General features: G+C 41.8%; 1 protein-coding gene across 4 annotated transcripts in view; it reads right to left on the bottom strand.

Moving 5' to 3' along the window:
* The window catches only part of LOC124709038, a 342,602-nt gene extending 326,141 nt beyond the window's left edge, over positions 1-16,461 (bottom strand). For 3 of the 4 annotated variants that reach the window (XM_047240687.1, XM_047240709.1, XM_047240701.1), the window contains exons 1-3: positions 16,356-16,461; positions 10,391-10,490; positions 10,176-10,306 (exon numbers count right to left, since the gene is read on the bottom strand). In XM_047240687.1, the coding sequence (XP_047096643.1) occupies positions 10,176-10,306; positions 10,391-10,478 (219 nt within the window). In that variant the 5' untranslated portion in view covers positions 10,479-10,490; positions 16,356-16,461. Of the gene's footprint in view, positions 1-10,175; positions 10,307-10,390; positions 10,491-15,988; positions 16,149-16,355 lie in introns of those variants that run through there. The other variant, XM_047240694.1, reaches the window with a different exon arrangement.
* Between the last annotated feature and the right edge of the window lie 1,072 nt (positions 16,462-17,533).

Here is a 17,533-nt window from a genome sequence, read left to right as displayed (position 1 = left end):
GAGGGGCAAGAGGGGGGGAGAGGGGCAAGAGGGGGGGAGAGGGGCAAGAGGGGGGGAGAGGGGCAAGAGGGGGGGAGAGGGGCAAGAGGGGGGGGAGAGGGGCAAGAGGGGGGGAGAGGGGCAAGAGGGGGGGAGAGGGGCAAGAGGGGGGGAGAGGGGCAAGAGGGGGGGAGAGGGGCAAGAGGGGGGGAGAGGGGCAAGAGGGGGGGAGAGGGGCAAGAGGGGGGGAGAGGGGCAAGAGGGGGGGAGAGGGGCAAGAGGGGGGGAGAGGGGCAAGAGGGGGGGAGAGGGGCAAGAGGGGGGGAGAGGGGCAAGAGGGGGGGAGAGGGGCAAGAGGGGGGGAGAGGGGCAAGAGGGGGGGAGAGGGGCAAGAGGGGGGGAGAGGGGCAAGAGGGGGGGGAGAGGGGCAAGAGGGGGGGAGAGGGGCAAGAGGGGGGGAGAGGGGCAAGAGGGGGGGAGAGGGGCAAGAGGGGGGGAGAGGGGCAAGAGGGGGGGAGAGGGGCAAGAGGGGGGGAGAGGGGCAAGAGGGGGGGGAGAGGGGCAAGAGGGGGGGAGAGGGGCAAGAGGGGGGGAGAGGGGCAAGAGGGGGGGGAGAGGGGCAAGAGGGGGGGAGAGGGGCAAGAGGGGGGGAGAGGGGCAAGAGGGGGGGGAGAGGGGCAAGAGGGGGGGGAGAGGGGCAAGAGGGGGGGGGAGAGGGGCAAGAGGGGGGGGAGAGGGGCAAGAGGGGGGGAGAGGGGCAAGAGGGGGGGAGAGGGGCAAGAGGGGGGGAGAGGGGCAAGAGGGGGGAGAGGGGCAAGAGGGGGGGAGAGGGGCAAGAGGGGGGGAGAGGGGCAAGAGGGGGGGAGAGGGGCAAGAGGGGGGGAGAGGGGCAAGAGGGGGGGAGAGGGGCAAGAGGGGGGGAGAGGGGCAAGAGGGGGGGAGAGGGGCAAGAGGGGGGGAGAGGGGCAAGAGTGGGGGAGAGGGGCAAGAGTGGGGAGAGGGGCAAGAGTGGGGAGAGGGGCAAGAGTGGGGAGAGGGGCAAGAGTGGGGAGAGGGGCAAGAGTGGGGAGAGGGGCAAGAGTGGGGAGAGGGGCAAGAGTGGGGAGAGGGGCAAGAGTGGGGAGAGGGGCAAGAGTGGGGAGAGGGGCAAGAGTGGGGAGAGGGGCAAGAGTGGGGAGAGGGGCAAGAGTGGGGAGAGGGGCAAGAGTGGGGAGAGGGGCAAGAGTGGGGAGAGGGGCAAGAGTGGGGAGAGGGGCAAGAGTGGGGAGAGGGGCAAGAGTGGGGAGAGGGGCAAGAGTGGGGAGAGGGGCAAGAGTGGGGAGAGGGGCAAGAGTGGGGAGAGGGGCAAGAGTGGGGAGAGGGGCAAGAGTGGGGAGAGGGGCAAGAGTGGGGAGAGGGGCAAGAGTGGGGAGAGGGGCAAGAGTGGGGAGAGGGGCAAGAGTGGGGAGAGGGGCAAGAGTGGGGAGAGGGGCAAGAGTGGGGAGAGGGGCAAGAGTGGGGAGAGGGGCAAGAGTGGGGAGAGGGGCAAGAGTGGGGAGAGGGGCAAGAGTGGGGAGAGGGGCAAGAGTGGGGAGAGGGGCAAGAGTGGGGAGAGGGGCAAGAGGGTGGAGAGGGGCAAGAGGGTGGAGAGGGGCAAGAGGGTGGAGAGGGGCAAGAGGGGGGAGAGGGGCAAGAGGGTGGAGAGGGGCAAGAGGGGGGAGAGGGGCAAGAGGGGGGAGAGGGGCAAGAGGGGGGAGAGGTGCAAGAGGGGGGAGAGGGGCAAGAGGGGGGAGAGGGGGCAGAGGGGGCAGAGGGGGGAGAGGGGGCAGAGGGGGGAGAGGGGGCAGAGGGGGGAGAGGGGGCAGAGGGGGGAGAGGGGGCAGAGGGTGGAGAGGGGGCAGAGGGGGGAGAGGGGGCAGAGGGTGGAGAGGGTGGAGAGGGGGCAGAGGGTGGAGAGGGGGCAGAGGGTGGAGAGGGGGCAGAGGGTGGAGAGGGGGGAGAAGGGGGGAGAAGGGGAGAGAGGGGGAGAGAAGGGGAGAGAGGGGGGAGAGAAGGGGAGTGAAGGGGAGAGAAGGGGAATAAATGTGATTTTTTTGTGTGTGACTGGCTCATTTATTAAGTGTGAAAGTGCCATGGTGATGTGGCAGGCACAACACAGATTGAGTGATTACCTCTACTATTCCAAGTTTGTAAATCCCCACAAAGAATTAAGCAATGCAGTACTTTATCTTACATATATGTTGCAAATACACCATGACTGTAAAATAAAGGATACTTGAGTTGATATGGAGAATTACCAACTGTTGTTCTTACCATGCTTCACCATTGTTTGGAACAGGGAATGAGGAAATGATAGCAGATTAGATTAGATAAGATCAGATGGACTTTTAATTCGAAAAGATACATTGTGAGTGTTCCTCCACAGTGTAGTACGTCAGAAAAACAAAAATACAGAATAAATATTTGAAAAAATAAATAAAGGGTGTATGATAATGTACCTTCCTCAGATCCCAAGTGAAATCGTCATCTTTAATGTGGAACATGTCATAAAATGTTTAAATGAATTTCCATTTAAAAGGTAGTAACAAACTTATCGTAATTCTTAGGCTATTGTCACCATTAAACAGAAAAATGATTTCAGAGCGCTTATTTACAATTATCACATTACTGCACTGAATTAGTACAGAAGTCAGATTGTACACAATACTCACACATTTTGGTGTTATACACAACAGTTCTGCCAAGAAATTCATTAATGGAGTAGAAGCATTTGGCCACCATTAAATCATTTAGGCTTATTTTAAATCAAAATGTATTAGTAGTTAAACTTTTTATGATTGCTGGCAAGTTACTGAAAAGGTGTGTTCCTGAATAATGGACACCTTCCCACACTAAAGTGGCTAACTTTAATAAATCTTTATGAAGATTATTCTTATTTACAATGTTGGTTGCATGAACTGAAGATATTTCAATGACAAATTTCTTTAAGGCATAAATATATTGAAAAGCAGAAGTTAATATCTCCAGTTCCTTAAAAAGAGCTCCTGTTGGATGTCATTGAGGTTACTTTGTAAATAAGTCATATTACATATTTCGAAAAGCTATAACCTAACTCGATAAGTTACTTCAAAAAGCAATCCCTTAAGACATTATAGATTAAAAGTAAGCAAAGTATGCTAGCTTTTTTAAATTTTTATATCATCTCTTTCTGACAACATTTGCATTGCAAATAGAGACCAATTTAGCTGCTTCAGCAGTTCTGTGGTAAGCTCCTCCCAGTTGAATTTATTCTATCTAGATCCGAATCCCGCTCCAGCTACTGCCGGGTCTGGGTGCTGACGAGTCCTCTCCATTTGGCTCGGTCCACCCACTACTTTTCTTCCTCCACTTGCTGCCAGGTCACACCTCTCCTTTCAACAGATATTCTCACTCCCATTTTCCACCGTGTTCTTGGTCGCTCTCTAGGTCTTTTCCCATCCATCTTTAGTTCTTCCATAATTTTGGGGAGTCTCTGCCCATGCATCCTCTTAACATGCCCATACCATCTTAATCTCTTTCTTTCAATTTCTTCTCTCATACTTTCTTGTTTGAGGTCCTTTCTAATCTCTACATTCCTTACTCTGTCCATTCTTGTTTTTCCCTTAACTGCTCTGAGAAATTTCATTTCCCCTGCTTGCAGTCTGCTCCAGTCCCTTTCTTTCATTGTCCATGTTTCTCCACCATAGGTGACAATAGGGAAGTAATAATTCTTATACATCAGGAGTTTTGCTCTTTCTGAAACTTCATTATTCCAAATCAGATGTTTTATTGTTTGGTAGAAATTGCCTCCCTTCTGTAACCTCCTATTAATTTCGTTAGTTATTCTTCCATCCCTAGATATTTCACTCCCTAAATAAGTGAAACTTTCTACCACTTTGAGGGGTTCTCCATTCAAGGTAATATTTCCATTGATTCCTTTCTCTCTTCCAAATACCATTACTTCACTCTTATCTTTATTTATTTTTAATCCATACCTTTTCATTATTTGCTTCCACGCATCAAGCTGTAACTGTACATCGACCTCTTTATCACCTCATATTACCATATCATCTGCAAAAATCATCTTTTTGTCTTTTTCTTTTACTATATCTTTAACTGCCCTATTCATTCCCTCCATCACAACATTAAAAAGCGCAGGAGATAGAATACTTCCTTGCTTAAGTCCTTGTCTTATTTCGAAGTATTCAGAGTTCCCCAATGGTGTTCTAATTCTACAATTGTGGCCTCTGTACATTGTCTTTATAACATTAATGTATCCATCTTCTATATCTATCTTCTTCAGTTCTTCCCAGAGTCTTTCCCTGTCAACTGAGTCATATGCCATTTCTATGTCTATAAAAACCATTATCACCCTTTTGTTATACTCCCAACTTTTTTCCATCAGTTGACGGATAGAAAATATCAGGTTGATTGTGCTCCTTCCTTTCCTAAACCCATGCTGTTCTACACTCAGCTCCTTTTCTATCTTTTCACTTATTCGATTTAGTAAAATTCTTTCAAAAATCTTGGCTGTATGACTCATGAGGTTATTCTCTGTAGTTTTTACAAAGTCTTTTATTGCCTTTCTTGAAGATGGGAACAATGTCTCCTGTTCTCCAGTCGCCAGGTATTTTACTAATTCTCCACACGCTTGATAGTACTCTATACAGCCACTGCATTCCCACTGGACCTGCTGCTCTTATCATGTCCACTGATACTTCATCAGGTCCTGGGGCTTTCCCCCCATTCATCTTCTTCACAACTTTTTCCATTTCTTCCTGTGTAATTTGTCCTAATTCTGCTTCCCAACTTCTCTCAATTTCTCCATTATTTGTTGTTTCCTCATATACCTGCTCCTCAGCATTTAACAGCTTCTTAAAATGTTCTTTCGAGAGATCTTTTATATTCCCTGGATCTTCAATAATGGTACTGTCCTCTGTTTCCATCTTTACTGGTACTTCAGAAGCCTTCCTTTTATTTTTCATCATTTTATAGAACATTTTCTTATTGCTCTTCACATCTTCAAGTTTTTTTGTAAACTCTTCCCATGCCTTTTTCTTTGCTGTTTCCACTATTTCTTTGCACTTCTTCTTTTCCTCTATATATCTTTTATGGTCTTCGTCATTTTTAGTTTTCCACCATTTTCCCCATGCTCCATTTTTCTTCTAACTGCTTGGATTGTGGTCTTCTAACTGCTTGGATTGTGGTATCATCCCACCAACTTGCCTGTCTTATTTTTTCCTTTCCAGATGCTCTGCCACATACTTTTTGTGCTGCTTCGACTAACGTGTCTTTGAATAAACTCCATTCTTTTTCTACATCGCAGAAAACTTCTTTTGGAAATTTTTGTGTTATTAATTCTCTGTACTTCTCAGCACATTCACTCTCCTTCAATTTCCAATCCCGTATCCTCATCACTTCCTTCTGTTTCCTATTTTTCACACACTGATTCATTTTCCATTGTCCCACCAGTAATCTATGGTCTCCATCTGCACTCACACTTGGAATTACCTTCACATTTGTTACTTTCTCTCCCCATTCCCTATGTACTAGAATATAATCAATTACACTCTTCGTTCTTCCATCCCAACTGTATCTGGTGATAACATGACTTTCTCTCTTGATAAACCAGCTGTTTGCTATTTTCATTCCATTCCTCTGGCACAAATCCAGGAGTCTTTCCCCTTCTTCATTTCTGCCTCCACATCCAAAACATCCCAATACTTGCTCAAATCCCTTTCTGTCTTTGCCTACCTGTGCATTAAAATCTCCCATCACTATATTAGCACTCTCTATATGGTTTTCTAACACATTTTCAAAGTCCATCTTCTCTTCTTCGCTACATCCCACTTGAGGTGCATAAATCTGGATTACTTTTAGTGTTTCTTTTTGGAATCTCAGGTTTAAGATTATGATCCTGTCTGATATATATCTCACATTTTCAATACAGCTTTGTACATTCTTATTCACCATCACTGCCACACCATTTCTTCCAGACCTGTTATTCCCACTCCAGTACAGTTTTCCTCCTCCTCTCAAATTCTTCTCACCTTTTCCCTTCCACTTTGTTTCGCTTGAATTTATTATTCCTTGAATTTATTATCAACCTATAATCCCAAGAATTTATCACTGTCAACCTGGGTGAACAAAGGCAGGTATTGCACCTTGATCTTCCACAGGGATATGACACTGGTCACTAGGGGTTGGAAACGAGAGTGGTGTAGGGATTGCCCAGGATGTTGTGTAAGTAGAGACAGCAGCAGAATACAATTTTGGAAGGGATGGGAAGTACTGTGAGTAGGATGTCAATGATTTCAGGGCACGACAATTGATAGGTGAGGACCTAGAGAAGGACATGGTGCATTTAGTCCAGTCCAGCGTGGTATTGGTGATTTGGGAGGGGGAGGGGGGGGGGGCTTCTTTGCAGCTCACTCTAGGGGATGGTGGGAGAATTAAGGGTGTGCAAGGACTTGAAAGGGGAAATTAATGCCGACTGGGATGGGGGTAGTGCCCATCTATGAACACCTTTGTGAGATATTAATGGGCAAGAGAATTCTTGTCAGTGTGTTTCCACCAAAAGAATCTCCGTTCCTGTTGACCAACACCTCTAACCAATTGCCTGGAAGCTAGCCTCACATATGCCATTCCATTATCATATTACTCTCCTCTCTACACTGTTGATGCCACTTCCCAATACACCAACAACCTTCATACTCATGGTCTTACTGTTTTCGAATACTATCTCTCCTAATGATCTTAGGACTAGAAACCCACTACCTCATTCCTTGTACAAGTTACCAATTACATCCTCAGACACTACCACGTCTCCTTTGAGGAGAAGATACATAAACAAATCAGCAGCACAGCAACAGATTCCCACATGGTACTCTCTTATTCTAAGCTGTTTGTGTGACATTTAGAGAAAACTTTCCTAGCCTCCCAAAACTCCAAACCCAATGTCCGGTTCAGGTTCATTGAAGATACATTCATGATCTGAACACAGGGCCAATACGCACTACCCTCATTCCTCCAGACCCTAAACAACTTCTAAAACCCACTTCATTTAGTCCTTTTCAGTCCTAAGTGCCACCTTCCTGGACATCAACCATCTCTGATGGCTCCACCCATACCTCTGTCCCATATCAAGCATAATAACCACCAAAAGTAAAATCAAAAAAATTGCTCCCATTTAGCCTGGCCCCCTGTGGATGGAGTATCTGCAGTGAACAGAATTCCCTCTCCCTGTATGCTGAAGGTCTCACAAAAGGCCTTCACAGACAGGCACTACACCTTAAACATAGTCTGCAAACAGATTTCCCTTGCCATATCCTCAGATGCCCCTAATCCTTCTACCGACCCCAAGAATCAGCTGCAAAGGAGTGCCCCCCTCCCCCCACATTGCCCAATATCACTCCGGCCTTTTGCAACTGTGTCTTACGATTATCTGCCATGATGCTCAGAAATGAGGGACATCCTACATACGATCTTTTCCAGACCTTTTAAAGTGGTGTTAAGTTCCCCATACTACCTACAAAGCTTCATGGCCAAATCTCTCCCAACTCCTAGCCATAGGGGTTACACCCTCATGGAAGATCCTGGTGCAAGACCTGTCCGGTTCACCCATCCAGCACATCCTACTCTAGTCCTGTCACAGGCTTATCCTATCCTACCAAGGCAGGGCCATCCGTGAAAGCAGCAACATCATATATCAACCCTGCAGTAATTTCTAGGCAGCATTTTATGTGGGCATGACTATCAACCAGCTGTCCCCAGAATGAATGCCACTGCCAAACTGTGGCCAAGAACAGAATTGACCACTAAGTGGCAGAACATGTTGCTGAGCACATGTTCGAATACAATCTCTGCTTCTTAACTGTGCTATTTGGATCCTTCTGTCCAGCACCAGCTTTTCTGAACAACAAAGATTGATTGTATCTTTGCAACACACCCTGCACACCCATAATCTTCCTGGTAGGTGCCCATTTGTTGCATGCACATCTCACGCACTTGTTGCCTCTCCCACCTGCATTCCTAGCCCGAGCACCTGCTGTCTCCCTCCGAGGTGTGTGTAAGGCTTACTTTCAGCATATTTCAACCATTCTGCAAATGTCCCACTGATAAATAACTGGTTATACAACAACAAAAACATACTTATATTTTCATACAAGTACAACACACACGCCCACTGTCTCTGGGCCCCAACAACCAGAGACAAAGGCTTGTGCTTGTGTGTGTATTTTCTATTATGGAAGGACTTTCATCAAGAGCTTAATATTTTAGCCATATTTTCCATTGTGCTGGTATGCAACTCAACATCTGTAGATGTGGTGAATAGCCATCTAATTCTTTCCATATCATTGTTATTCCATCCTTGACTTTCATTGTTTGGTTACATAAATAACTTAAAATGTTATTTAACTCAGAAGTAAACTCATTAATTACTATTGTTGAGGATTTATCATAGTTGCTACAACTTTTTCATTTCAAAGATTTTATGGTGGACATTACTTCTACTGGTGTAGTGAGTGTCACACCCATATTACACAAGTTACTTGTGATGACTGGTCTGAGAAACCGTGTTGCAGTGTCTACTGATCAAACCCATCTTTTCAGTAACAGTTATGAAATGCTTGTAAAAAAAGTTTTGCAACACTACACAAATCAGAACCAACGTATCGTTTACTCTTAGAGCTATCTGTCCTCTTCATCTCTTTTTTCATCAGTATCCTCCTTCACTATATCCCACACATGGTCTTCATTTTGTTATCCGATGTAGCTTTTCCTCATACAGCATTTGCTTTGATATCTGTATAAAGGTCTTCAATATTTTGCAGTATGTCTTGTAATGAACTATACCACATCCTAAGAATCTGTTTCTGATTGATACAGTTTCCTTTTTGTCTTATCAGACACCTTTATTCAGTCAGTAATTAGTGGCTTGATTGAAGACTTTACACTAATCTGGGTTACTCTTAGGGGAAAATAGTTTTCAAATAAACGAAGGATTTTATCAACACAAGTTCTGCATTTTTCTTTCATGTCATGAGCACTGTGAACATCAATCCTATTTGTCATTGAGGAGTTCCCTAAAATACTCAGTTTTCAGCTTAGTTACTATCCCCTCAAACTACAATTTAATACAGTTTATATCCTAATCAATACTAACATCTCACAAAATGAACAGCATGTCGTGAGATGGGGCCACTGAATATTGGTTTCATAACATATGTTTGTTCATCAAATCTTTCTATGAAAATTATTGCTGTTTTTGAGCCGTTATCTACCGTAATGGGAAAATGACAGTGGAAATGAAACTGAAAGATAATGTTACTGACTAATTAACTATTACTGGCAGAGTTCTTATGAAAACCTACACTAAAATCAGCAGCTACCACTATTTCTTGACTAATTGGTAAATAGAAAGTCAAAGTGATTTAGGATGGATGTGCTCTGCACACACTTACTATTATGAAGGATTTATTATGAAGTCCTGCTGCACATGCTGTTCCATGCAAAATTTATGAATATGTGTGTTCTTAAATTTATGACAATTCCTGATTAATGTATCAACTCCTCCTTTCTCCATTTCTGCTCTAAAAAAAGTGAGGGGCTAACATAAATCCAATAACATTTAACACATCTATGCCAGTGGTAACACACTATTCAGACATGCAGGTTATGTCAACTGGATTTGATAACTAATTCTCAATCCCCATTCATAGTCCTTTAATACAACAGAGGCAGTCACCATCACACACTGACAGATGTAACTGGATGAAAATAAAATTCCTACCAATTGCTGAAAATTTTTAACGGAGCTGATTCTGCTGATACAGTATAACAGAGTTATGTCATTTATTTGCTTGTCCAATAAGTATCCTCTGACAAACATCGTAAGAGGTTTGCAGAGTACATATGCATATGTAGACTACTTATTTTGCAATTATGTGATGTTTCACACATTTTTGTTATGCATTCACATAATTTTTTAATTATATAAGGAAGAACTATAATACTGGATGCAAGTATGTATACAGTGAATTACAACTCAAAAAATTATTACTCATCTTCTTTTCAATTTAAATATGATTTTTATGATGTAGTAAAAAAAATAGTGTGAACTGAAATGTACTCTAAAAATTACCAAACTGTAACACAAACATAAATAAAACACATATTCATGTTTTGTAAGGATTCACCTTCACATAATCCTTTTTTATCTGAAAAGCTCTGACTGCATGCGATTCTGCTTTACAAAACTCGTTAATACACAAGTAAGCCTGAGCCATATTGCAGTGCAGGCTATAATTATCAGGGTCGCACATCAGACCTAAAAAGGAAAACAACATTGAATGAGGCACCCTGCAGTTACTATAATAAACAGAATCTTTTCTTACTTACTGCTACAACATACCTCTATTATAGAAGTCTAGGGCTCTATGATAGTCTTCTTGCTTGAAGGCTATGTTCCCATTTATCTTGAACCATCCTAGATCTTCCATGGCCTATTCCACCTGAAAGGAAGTAACTTATTGAAGGAACAGCATGGATAATGTTTAAGAATTAACTAACAATGTATAGTTATTTCAGACAGAAAACCACTTAATATTTGTTTGGAACTATAAGGCAAATAAAACTTAATAGTACATAAGTTATCTTGCCATATTTGCCTGCAGCAACTTGGAAAACTTTTGGAAACCTTAGCTGCTGATGACACGTTCAGACAGCATGATACGTAAACTTATAACACGAAGTAAATATACCACTTCCATCCATTACAACTTTTCCAACAGGCTGCTAAACGATTGTAAAGATTAGGTTAATTCCTGAAAGAAACTCCGATGAGATTTCCTGCAGCATATTTCTAAAATTATGGTGTAAACATATCAATGTTGTTCCACATGGTTTCTGAACAGTTGTTCAAAAAATTCAGTCAGAAGAAGGCCTTTTGTAAGAATACAGAGAAAGACTAAGAGATCCAAAGTAAGTAAAAATGTAATAGGTAATGACATTGGTAATAATATTATCTTGCTGCTGTGAATTAGCATTTCACAGCATGGGTGATATCCTCCCCACCTAGTGGCAGCTCATGTTCTTGTCACAGATGTGGCTGCACTTATTGGCAATTTACTGTGCGTGTACTATAATGTCTAGGAGAAGTATGGCACAGCACAGGTAAGTCTGGTGACTGGAATTGTAATAGCGCCAAGATCTTGGAGCCAGTGTCTAGATGCAATGGACAGCTGCAGGAGAGTAGTTGATGTGATGCCACGAGCATGCACGGCATACCAGCTAAGCTTGTTTGGGTATTAGTGTGGGTGGTCCAAGGAGTTTAGTTATGTCATGTTCCACAGATCATTTTCACGATTATTTTATCGATATGATGTGGAACAAGTCAGATTACAAGATACACACACACACACACACACACACACACACACACACACACACACACACAGAGTGCTAATATTAATATTACTGAAATTTTTAGATCTACACATGCAACTACATTTAGAGGTTCTTTCTTTTTAACCAGTTCTGAAACAGAAACTCGTCCATGGAGAGTTGTTGGTGTCAGCATGACTCTGTGTAAATGGAGGATGGGGCAGGCGTTTTCACCATCAGACAAGCAGCCGCAGTGGAGCAGAAGGCGGTTCAGAATCACCAGCAAAGGAGAACACAATTAATAACTTGGAGTACAAGAAAATCCACCTGGAGAGATGATTCAGGAAGCATGGGGAGGAGCAGCGAGGCTGGTTGACGGCTGCTGCCTGTCAACACAGGGCATCATTCTAACGAGATCAGTGGACAGCGTACCCAAGTTTCCCTGGCGTATACAATGTTCAAATAAGTTACAGGAATCAAAATATTAGCAGTTTAGAAATCACCTGGCTGCATTCCTGAAGTTATTTGGACAGTGCTTGACTTCACAAATCTATGAAAAACAGCACAGCTAGGAGTGAGAGTTGATTGCTGTGGCATGCTTTCTTATACGAAAGAGGAGAGTATGTGTGGTGTGACCAGTGCTAGCTTCTAGTGAATAGAAGTGCGCCAGGTCTGTCCCACTGAAGTCACCTATTAACTAAATAACACAGTGAGGCAGAAAATACTTGCAGGGGACATTGATTTCAATTTTGGCACTTGAAATAAAATGGATCTGATTGCTTTCCCACTCCACCCCACAGGGAGGGAGGGAGGGAGATGATTGCTTTTCCATTTCACCCCACAGGGAGGGAGACGCAGGGAGAGAGATGATTGCTTTCCCATTCTATCCCAAAGGGAGCGAGGGATGGAGGGGGCAAGAGAGAGAGAGAGAGAGAGAGAGAGAGAGAGAGAGAGAGAGAGAGAGAGAGAGAGAGAGAGAGAGAGAGAGGAATTTTTACCTCTCACAGCTACAACAATTGAAGTAATTATTCAATTCTGAAGATAGTCAGTGATCACACTTTATACAACTCACATTATCTCACAATGTCATTTTAACTATATATCCAGTAATAGAAATTTACTTAATTGTTATGGCACGCATCTTGTACCCTTTTGTGATTATGACCGCAAATTTTTTAATATAGTGTGATTTTCATCATTATGCTGACAGCAGAATTTGATGCAACTGCTTGCACTCCTTGCTACAAAACAAGCTGATTGCCTGGTGCTCTCATAAAGACTATTTATTACCAGCTGCTGACAACCCCTTGCATTCTCATCACCCCTGGCAAGTACTGCCAAACTGATCCACTGATACAGGCACTGCCCTCCATATTGGTTCTTACGTCAAGTTCTTGCTCAAATGGCTATCCACTACTCAGAACCTCCCACTGTACAGCTAATGGCACCTTTACTAATTCCAGCATCCTATGGCACTACCGCCATAATTTCCCTAACAAAATAATGTAATACAAAGAATCAAATTTCTTAGATGGAAAAAATAAATTATAGTAATACCAGCGATATGTACACAGCAGGTTTACAGTCCAATCCGTGACTAGTTCATTGGCGTCTCAGTAGAAACCCAACATCAGGAAAGAAATCAACGATGTCATACTTGAGGGAACTATTCCAGCTTGTGACTTAAGCAGTCCGATGGGGGGTCTGAATGACTGTCCTCCCATGTGTGTGTACAATGTCTTACTGTTGCCACATCTCACTTGGTCCAGAACAATTTCCTCGCATAACCATTCTGAAATACAAAGTGTGACTAGCTAAGAATGAACTTGTAGCAAATGTAACAACTCTGAAAAGAGAAGAAAAACTTTAACAAAACTAAAGCAGAGAAACTGACCACTGGTTACTGAGATCGGTGGACTCTCCCCTCCTTACAAAGAGGCATAGTGCTGTGGACTCTCCTCTCCTTAGAAAGAGGAATAGCATTCACAGATGCTAAGTCTGCCTCGATAGCTGAGTCGTCAGTGCGGCAGAATGTCATGCAAGGGGCCCCCGGGTTCAATTCCCAGCTGGGTCAGAGATTTTCTCTGCTCAGGGACTGGGTGTTGTGTTGTCTTCATCATCATATCATCGCCATCGACATGCAAATCGCCAAAGTAGCGTCAACTAAAAAGACTTGCACCAGGTGATCAGTCTACCCAACAGGAGGCCCTAGCCACACAAGATTTCATTTCATTTTACCACTCAATCTGGGAATTTTCCAAAATTAACGAAAATTGGATCTCACTATTTCCCAAATTCTGCTCGTTTAGTTCAATGTAAATTATTTAATAGTCAAGTTCCACATCAGCACTGAAAAGTTATCATTCAACATGTATGATGTAGGAGCCCACATGGTAATAACCACTGCTATTGATCCTTTAAGTTTGTGCTCTTGAAGTGTTGTCACAACATATCATACTCTTTTTTTTTTTTTTCTTCCAAGATTGAAATAAAAATAGTTTCAGTACTACCCTAAAAATAATGCTCGCATAATGATTTTATTTTATTGGCTGGGATTATATACTGAAAAGAGGTTAATCCTCAAACACTGTAAAAATCTATATTACATACAACATAAATCAAAAGCATCAGGTTTTTTAGGTTTTTATCCTACGAGTTCAGCGTTCTAACTTCACACACTGGATACTTTTTTCTCTGTGGGTGTAAGGATTATGAACCCCATTTTGGTAACAATATGCTGTGTTAGTCAACTTTACAGGAGACCTCACAGCTTGTAGGTGCCATGCACAAACTATGAACAGAAGTCAACACTGTGATCGTCAGCATGAAGACTGATAACAAATTATAACAGAATCCATATACATTAACATAATAAAGAGAACTGATGTTGGTTCGCTGTGTACTAAGAGTAATGTCGTATTACGTTAGCACACTTATACACAATAGTTTAATTTATAAACTACTGTCTTTTATAGAATACTATGAAATTATTGATAAAATATTATTTCATGAAAAAATTAACTATTGAATATTATGTAGCATAATGAAGTTGGCTGCATGAAGCGGCCTCTTCAAGAACCCAGGAATATCTGTTCCTGAACACCAGCAAACATGTGTGCTGAGAGATATGCATTGCCTTTCCTCAGATTTTTATGAGAATACTTTAATTATTTTCCAATAGTAGTAAACGGTTTCCCAAGCACAGGGTATCATTTAATACTGTATCTCATCATCAGTAGATTTTGTTTTCACTCTTACAGTAAATAAAATTTTACCTAATTTGTAATTTTATGAACCTAATTGACTGAGCAACCCCAAATTAGGGTGATGTGATGGCCATAGGCCTATCATGGATAAAACTTGAAAAATAATGACTATTTCCTGAGTGACAAAATGACTGCTGTGCTGTTTTACAGTTACTTCACTCTACAGAGCAGTGGGAGTGTGAAGAGAGGTAGGTACAGTAGTATGCCAGGACCATAAAGACAACAAAGCACAGCAGCTATACTCAGATGCCATCACATACTGTGATGACTCGTGTTTTGCTGTCACCAACAATATAAATCTCCCACTGATTAGAGTTTGCTCAATTAATTACACAGATATAATCATAATTTTGACAAAATTCCCATTTAGTAGGTCAAACACCTTTTCCACTGCCACTGTATGTCACATGAAACAAAATTATCAGCCCCTCCTTGTGTGGACCTTCCCTACACATTTTGGGGCCTATACACGCATATGAAAACTAATCTTATGTCCTATACTACCACAGAAAAAGTATCTATCAAATCTTCATAGGGGGGCACAAAATAAATATTTAAAACTAGTTAGTATGTTCCACAGCCTAGTGACGTGTCACATAATATAGAACAAGAAAATAAATGGCAATATAAATTCATGAAAGTAACCAACTAATGAAAGACATAAAATGGATTTAGTTTTAAAATTGTTGTTATTCGTCTAGTCAGAAAAAAACCTGTCTTCTTCATACATTCCCCTCATTCTGGCCACCACAATGTCAATTCCAATTTACAAGCAGCTCTGGCTCATCACTCACTGTTATCACATCATAACTGCTATCTGGTTTGAGCCAATGCAGTAGTCACAGTCACTGTTGTTTTATTATATTTCCCCCACCGGAGATCTCATTTGAGTATACTCAAACTACTACAACAAATACTACATACGAAGCACGGTAGGCCTAGGATCAATCAACGCAACTATAAACATAGGTACTGTATTTACACTGAAAACAAGTTTTTTGATCACAAAATGTTTTTCATTAAAAGACATTTTTAAGTACATATTTAACTTTGGAAGGCAGGAAATCTCAAACGGCCTTCTGCAACACAATAATTTGCAAATAGTGACGACCGCTCCGAAATGTGCAAGACAGCAAAATAAATTAGTCATCAGAGATCAAGGCACTAAAATGCAGTTCCTAGATGCCACCGTTATTTCAAATAGTCACGCACATTCCGAGAGGCTGTAGTATCACTACATATAATGAAAATGCCAGGTTAAAAATGTACAGTGGACTTCAGTTATTCGATCACTAGTCATAATAATACAAAATTCTATTGAACTGGATGTTTACAAGTATCAAAAACACCTCACCACTTACTTTGTTTCGGCTCTATAATCTATTATGACAGCGTGTCAAAACACAACAGCGACGTGTTCCACAAATTCAGTCACGTAAAACTGTTCGTCAATTATACGACATTGCAAAACAGTAACGACCACTTCATTACGCCCATCCATTTTCGGGGAAGACCACGTGAGTATCTGACACAATACAAGTTTGACCATCGAAGACTCGCTGAGTATCTGACACTTGACAGGAAATGCCAATTCAACAACAAGTGTCAACAGTAATTCGAAACGCATGACACAAACAATGAACACAACTTACAATGATGGTTTATTCATGTATAGCGTTGCGTCACATCTATGGTGTTTATCGTTAATAAATAATAAAAGGAATATACCTCTCGCGCCACAATATTCCAAATCGCGTCTCTCTCCTACAGCATCTCAAGCAAAGATACATTAAACACATAGGCGTTAGACGTCATGTTCAGAGGTAAAACACTACGAAACTTGTGATTCCCCGGCCACAGCCTTAGAACTTATTTTGTATGTGGAATTGCTCATAGCGAATATGATGTTTCCTGAATTCTGATCGTTATCCAAGAAACGTATTAACTTCATTCGGACCGCCAATTACTCAAAATATAAGCATTTAAATTACTTACCGATACTCTATTAATTTTATAAAATAATTACGCTTTTAAAACACTGGAGTGACGTAATTAATTACCCAATGATCTCTGACTCTCGTGATTATAATTTTATGACAATTCTTTTGTAGACACAAGTTAAAGTTGCCTCAGTCTTTAAACCATTAACGATATTGTATCGAAAACGCGAAGTTCATGTGATTCTGAATCAAAAATCATCTACCTTGTCTTCTTTTTCAATTTAGTTCAAGTTTTGATACGAGTTTCCTTCAAAAGCCGTTGAGCTTCCTTTTTTTTGTTATTTCACTTCTGTGCAAACAGCTCTACCACAAAAAGTCTACCTATCTTTTAATTTCTGTGGCTGGGTTTGGTTGATTCTTCTTCTGTAAAATCATGATACCTAGTATTATACTTTTTTACATTTTTATTCATGTTTTTTTCATTTTTATGTTTGTATTTTCGTAGGGAAAGAAGCTCTTTAAGGGGTTGCTTGAACTACAATTGTTTTCTTGATCTGTTCCGAAATATAAGTTATTCTAGAAAAAGTTGTTTAAACAACCGAGTTGCCTATTATTACATTTTTGCTGAATACACTCTTCAAAGTAACAAGACGTACATCATTAACTTTGCCAAATAAGCATATTATCCCTAATTTGTAATTCACATTGGAGACCAAAATATGTGTCAATAAGGTCTGTGAAAGTGGTGTGGTGGACGTAAGACAACTGACAAATTGCAAATGTAAAAAGCAACAGTTTATATTTTGGAGTGATTATGGTGTAGAGAGAGCCAAGGAAACTGCTATTTTTGTATAAAAGGCTTCAATAGACATAAAAAATCTAGTGAGAGTATCCAGATACGGAGTAAGAAAGGCGATCTGTGGCACACTCAATAGATGTTTCTATACCAGTCCTCATCATCACTCA

Source organism: Schistocerca piceifrons, chromosome 1 (assembly GCF_021461385.2).
Source record: "Schistocerca piceifrons isolate TAMUIC-IGC-003096 chromosome 1, iqSchPice1.1, whole genome shotgun sequence".
In the NCBI taxonomy this organism is placed as follows: Eukaryota; Metazoa; Arthropoda; class Insecta; order Orthoptera; family Acrididae; genus Schistocerca; species Schistocerca piceifrons.
This window is presented reverse-complemented; position numbering and strand designations above follow the sequence as displayed.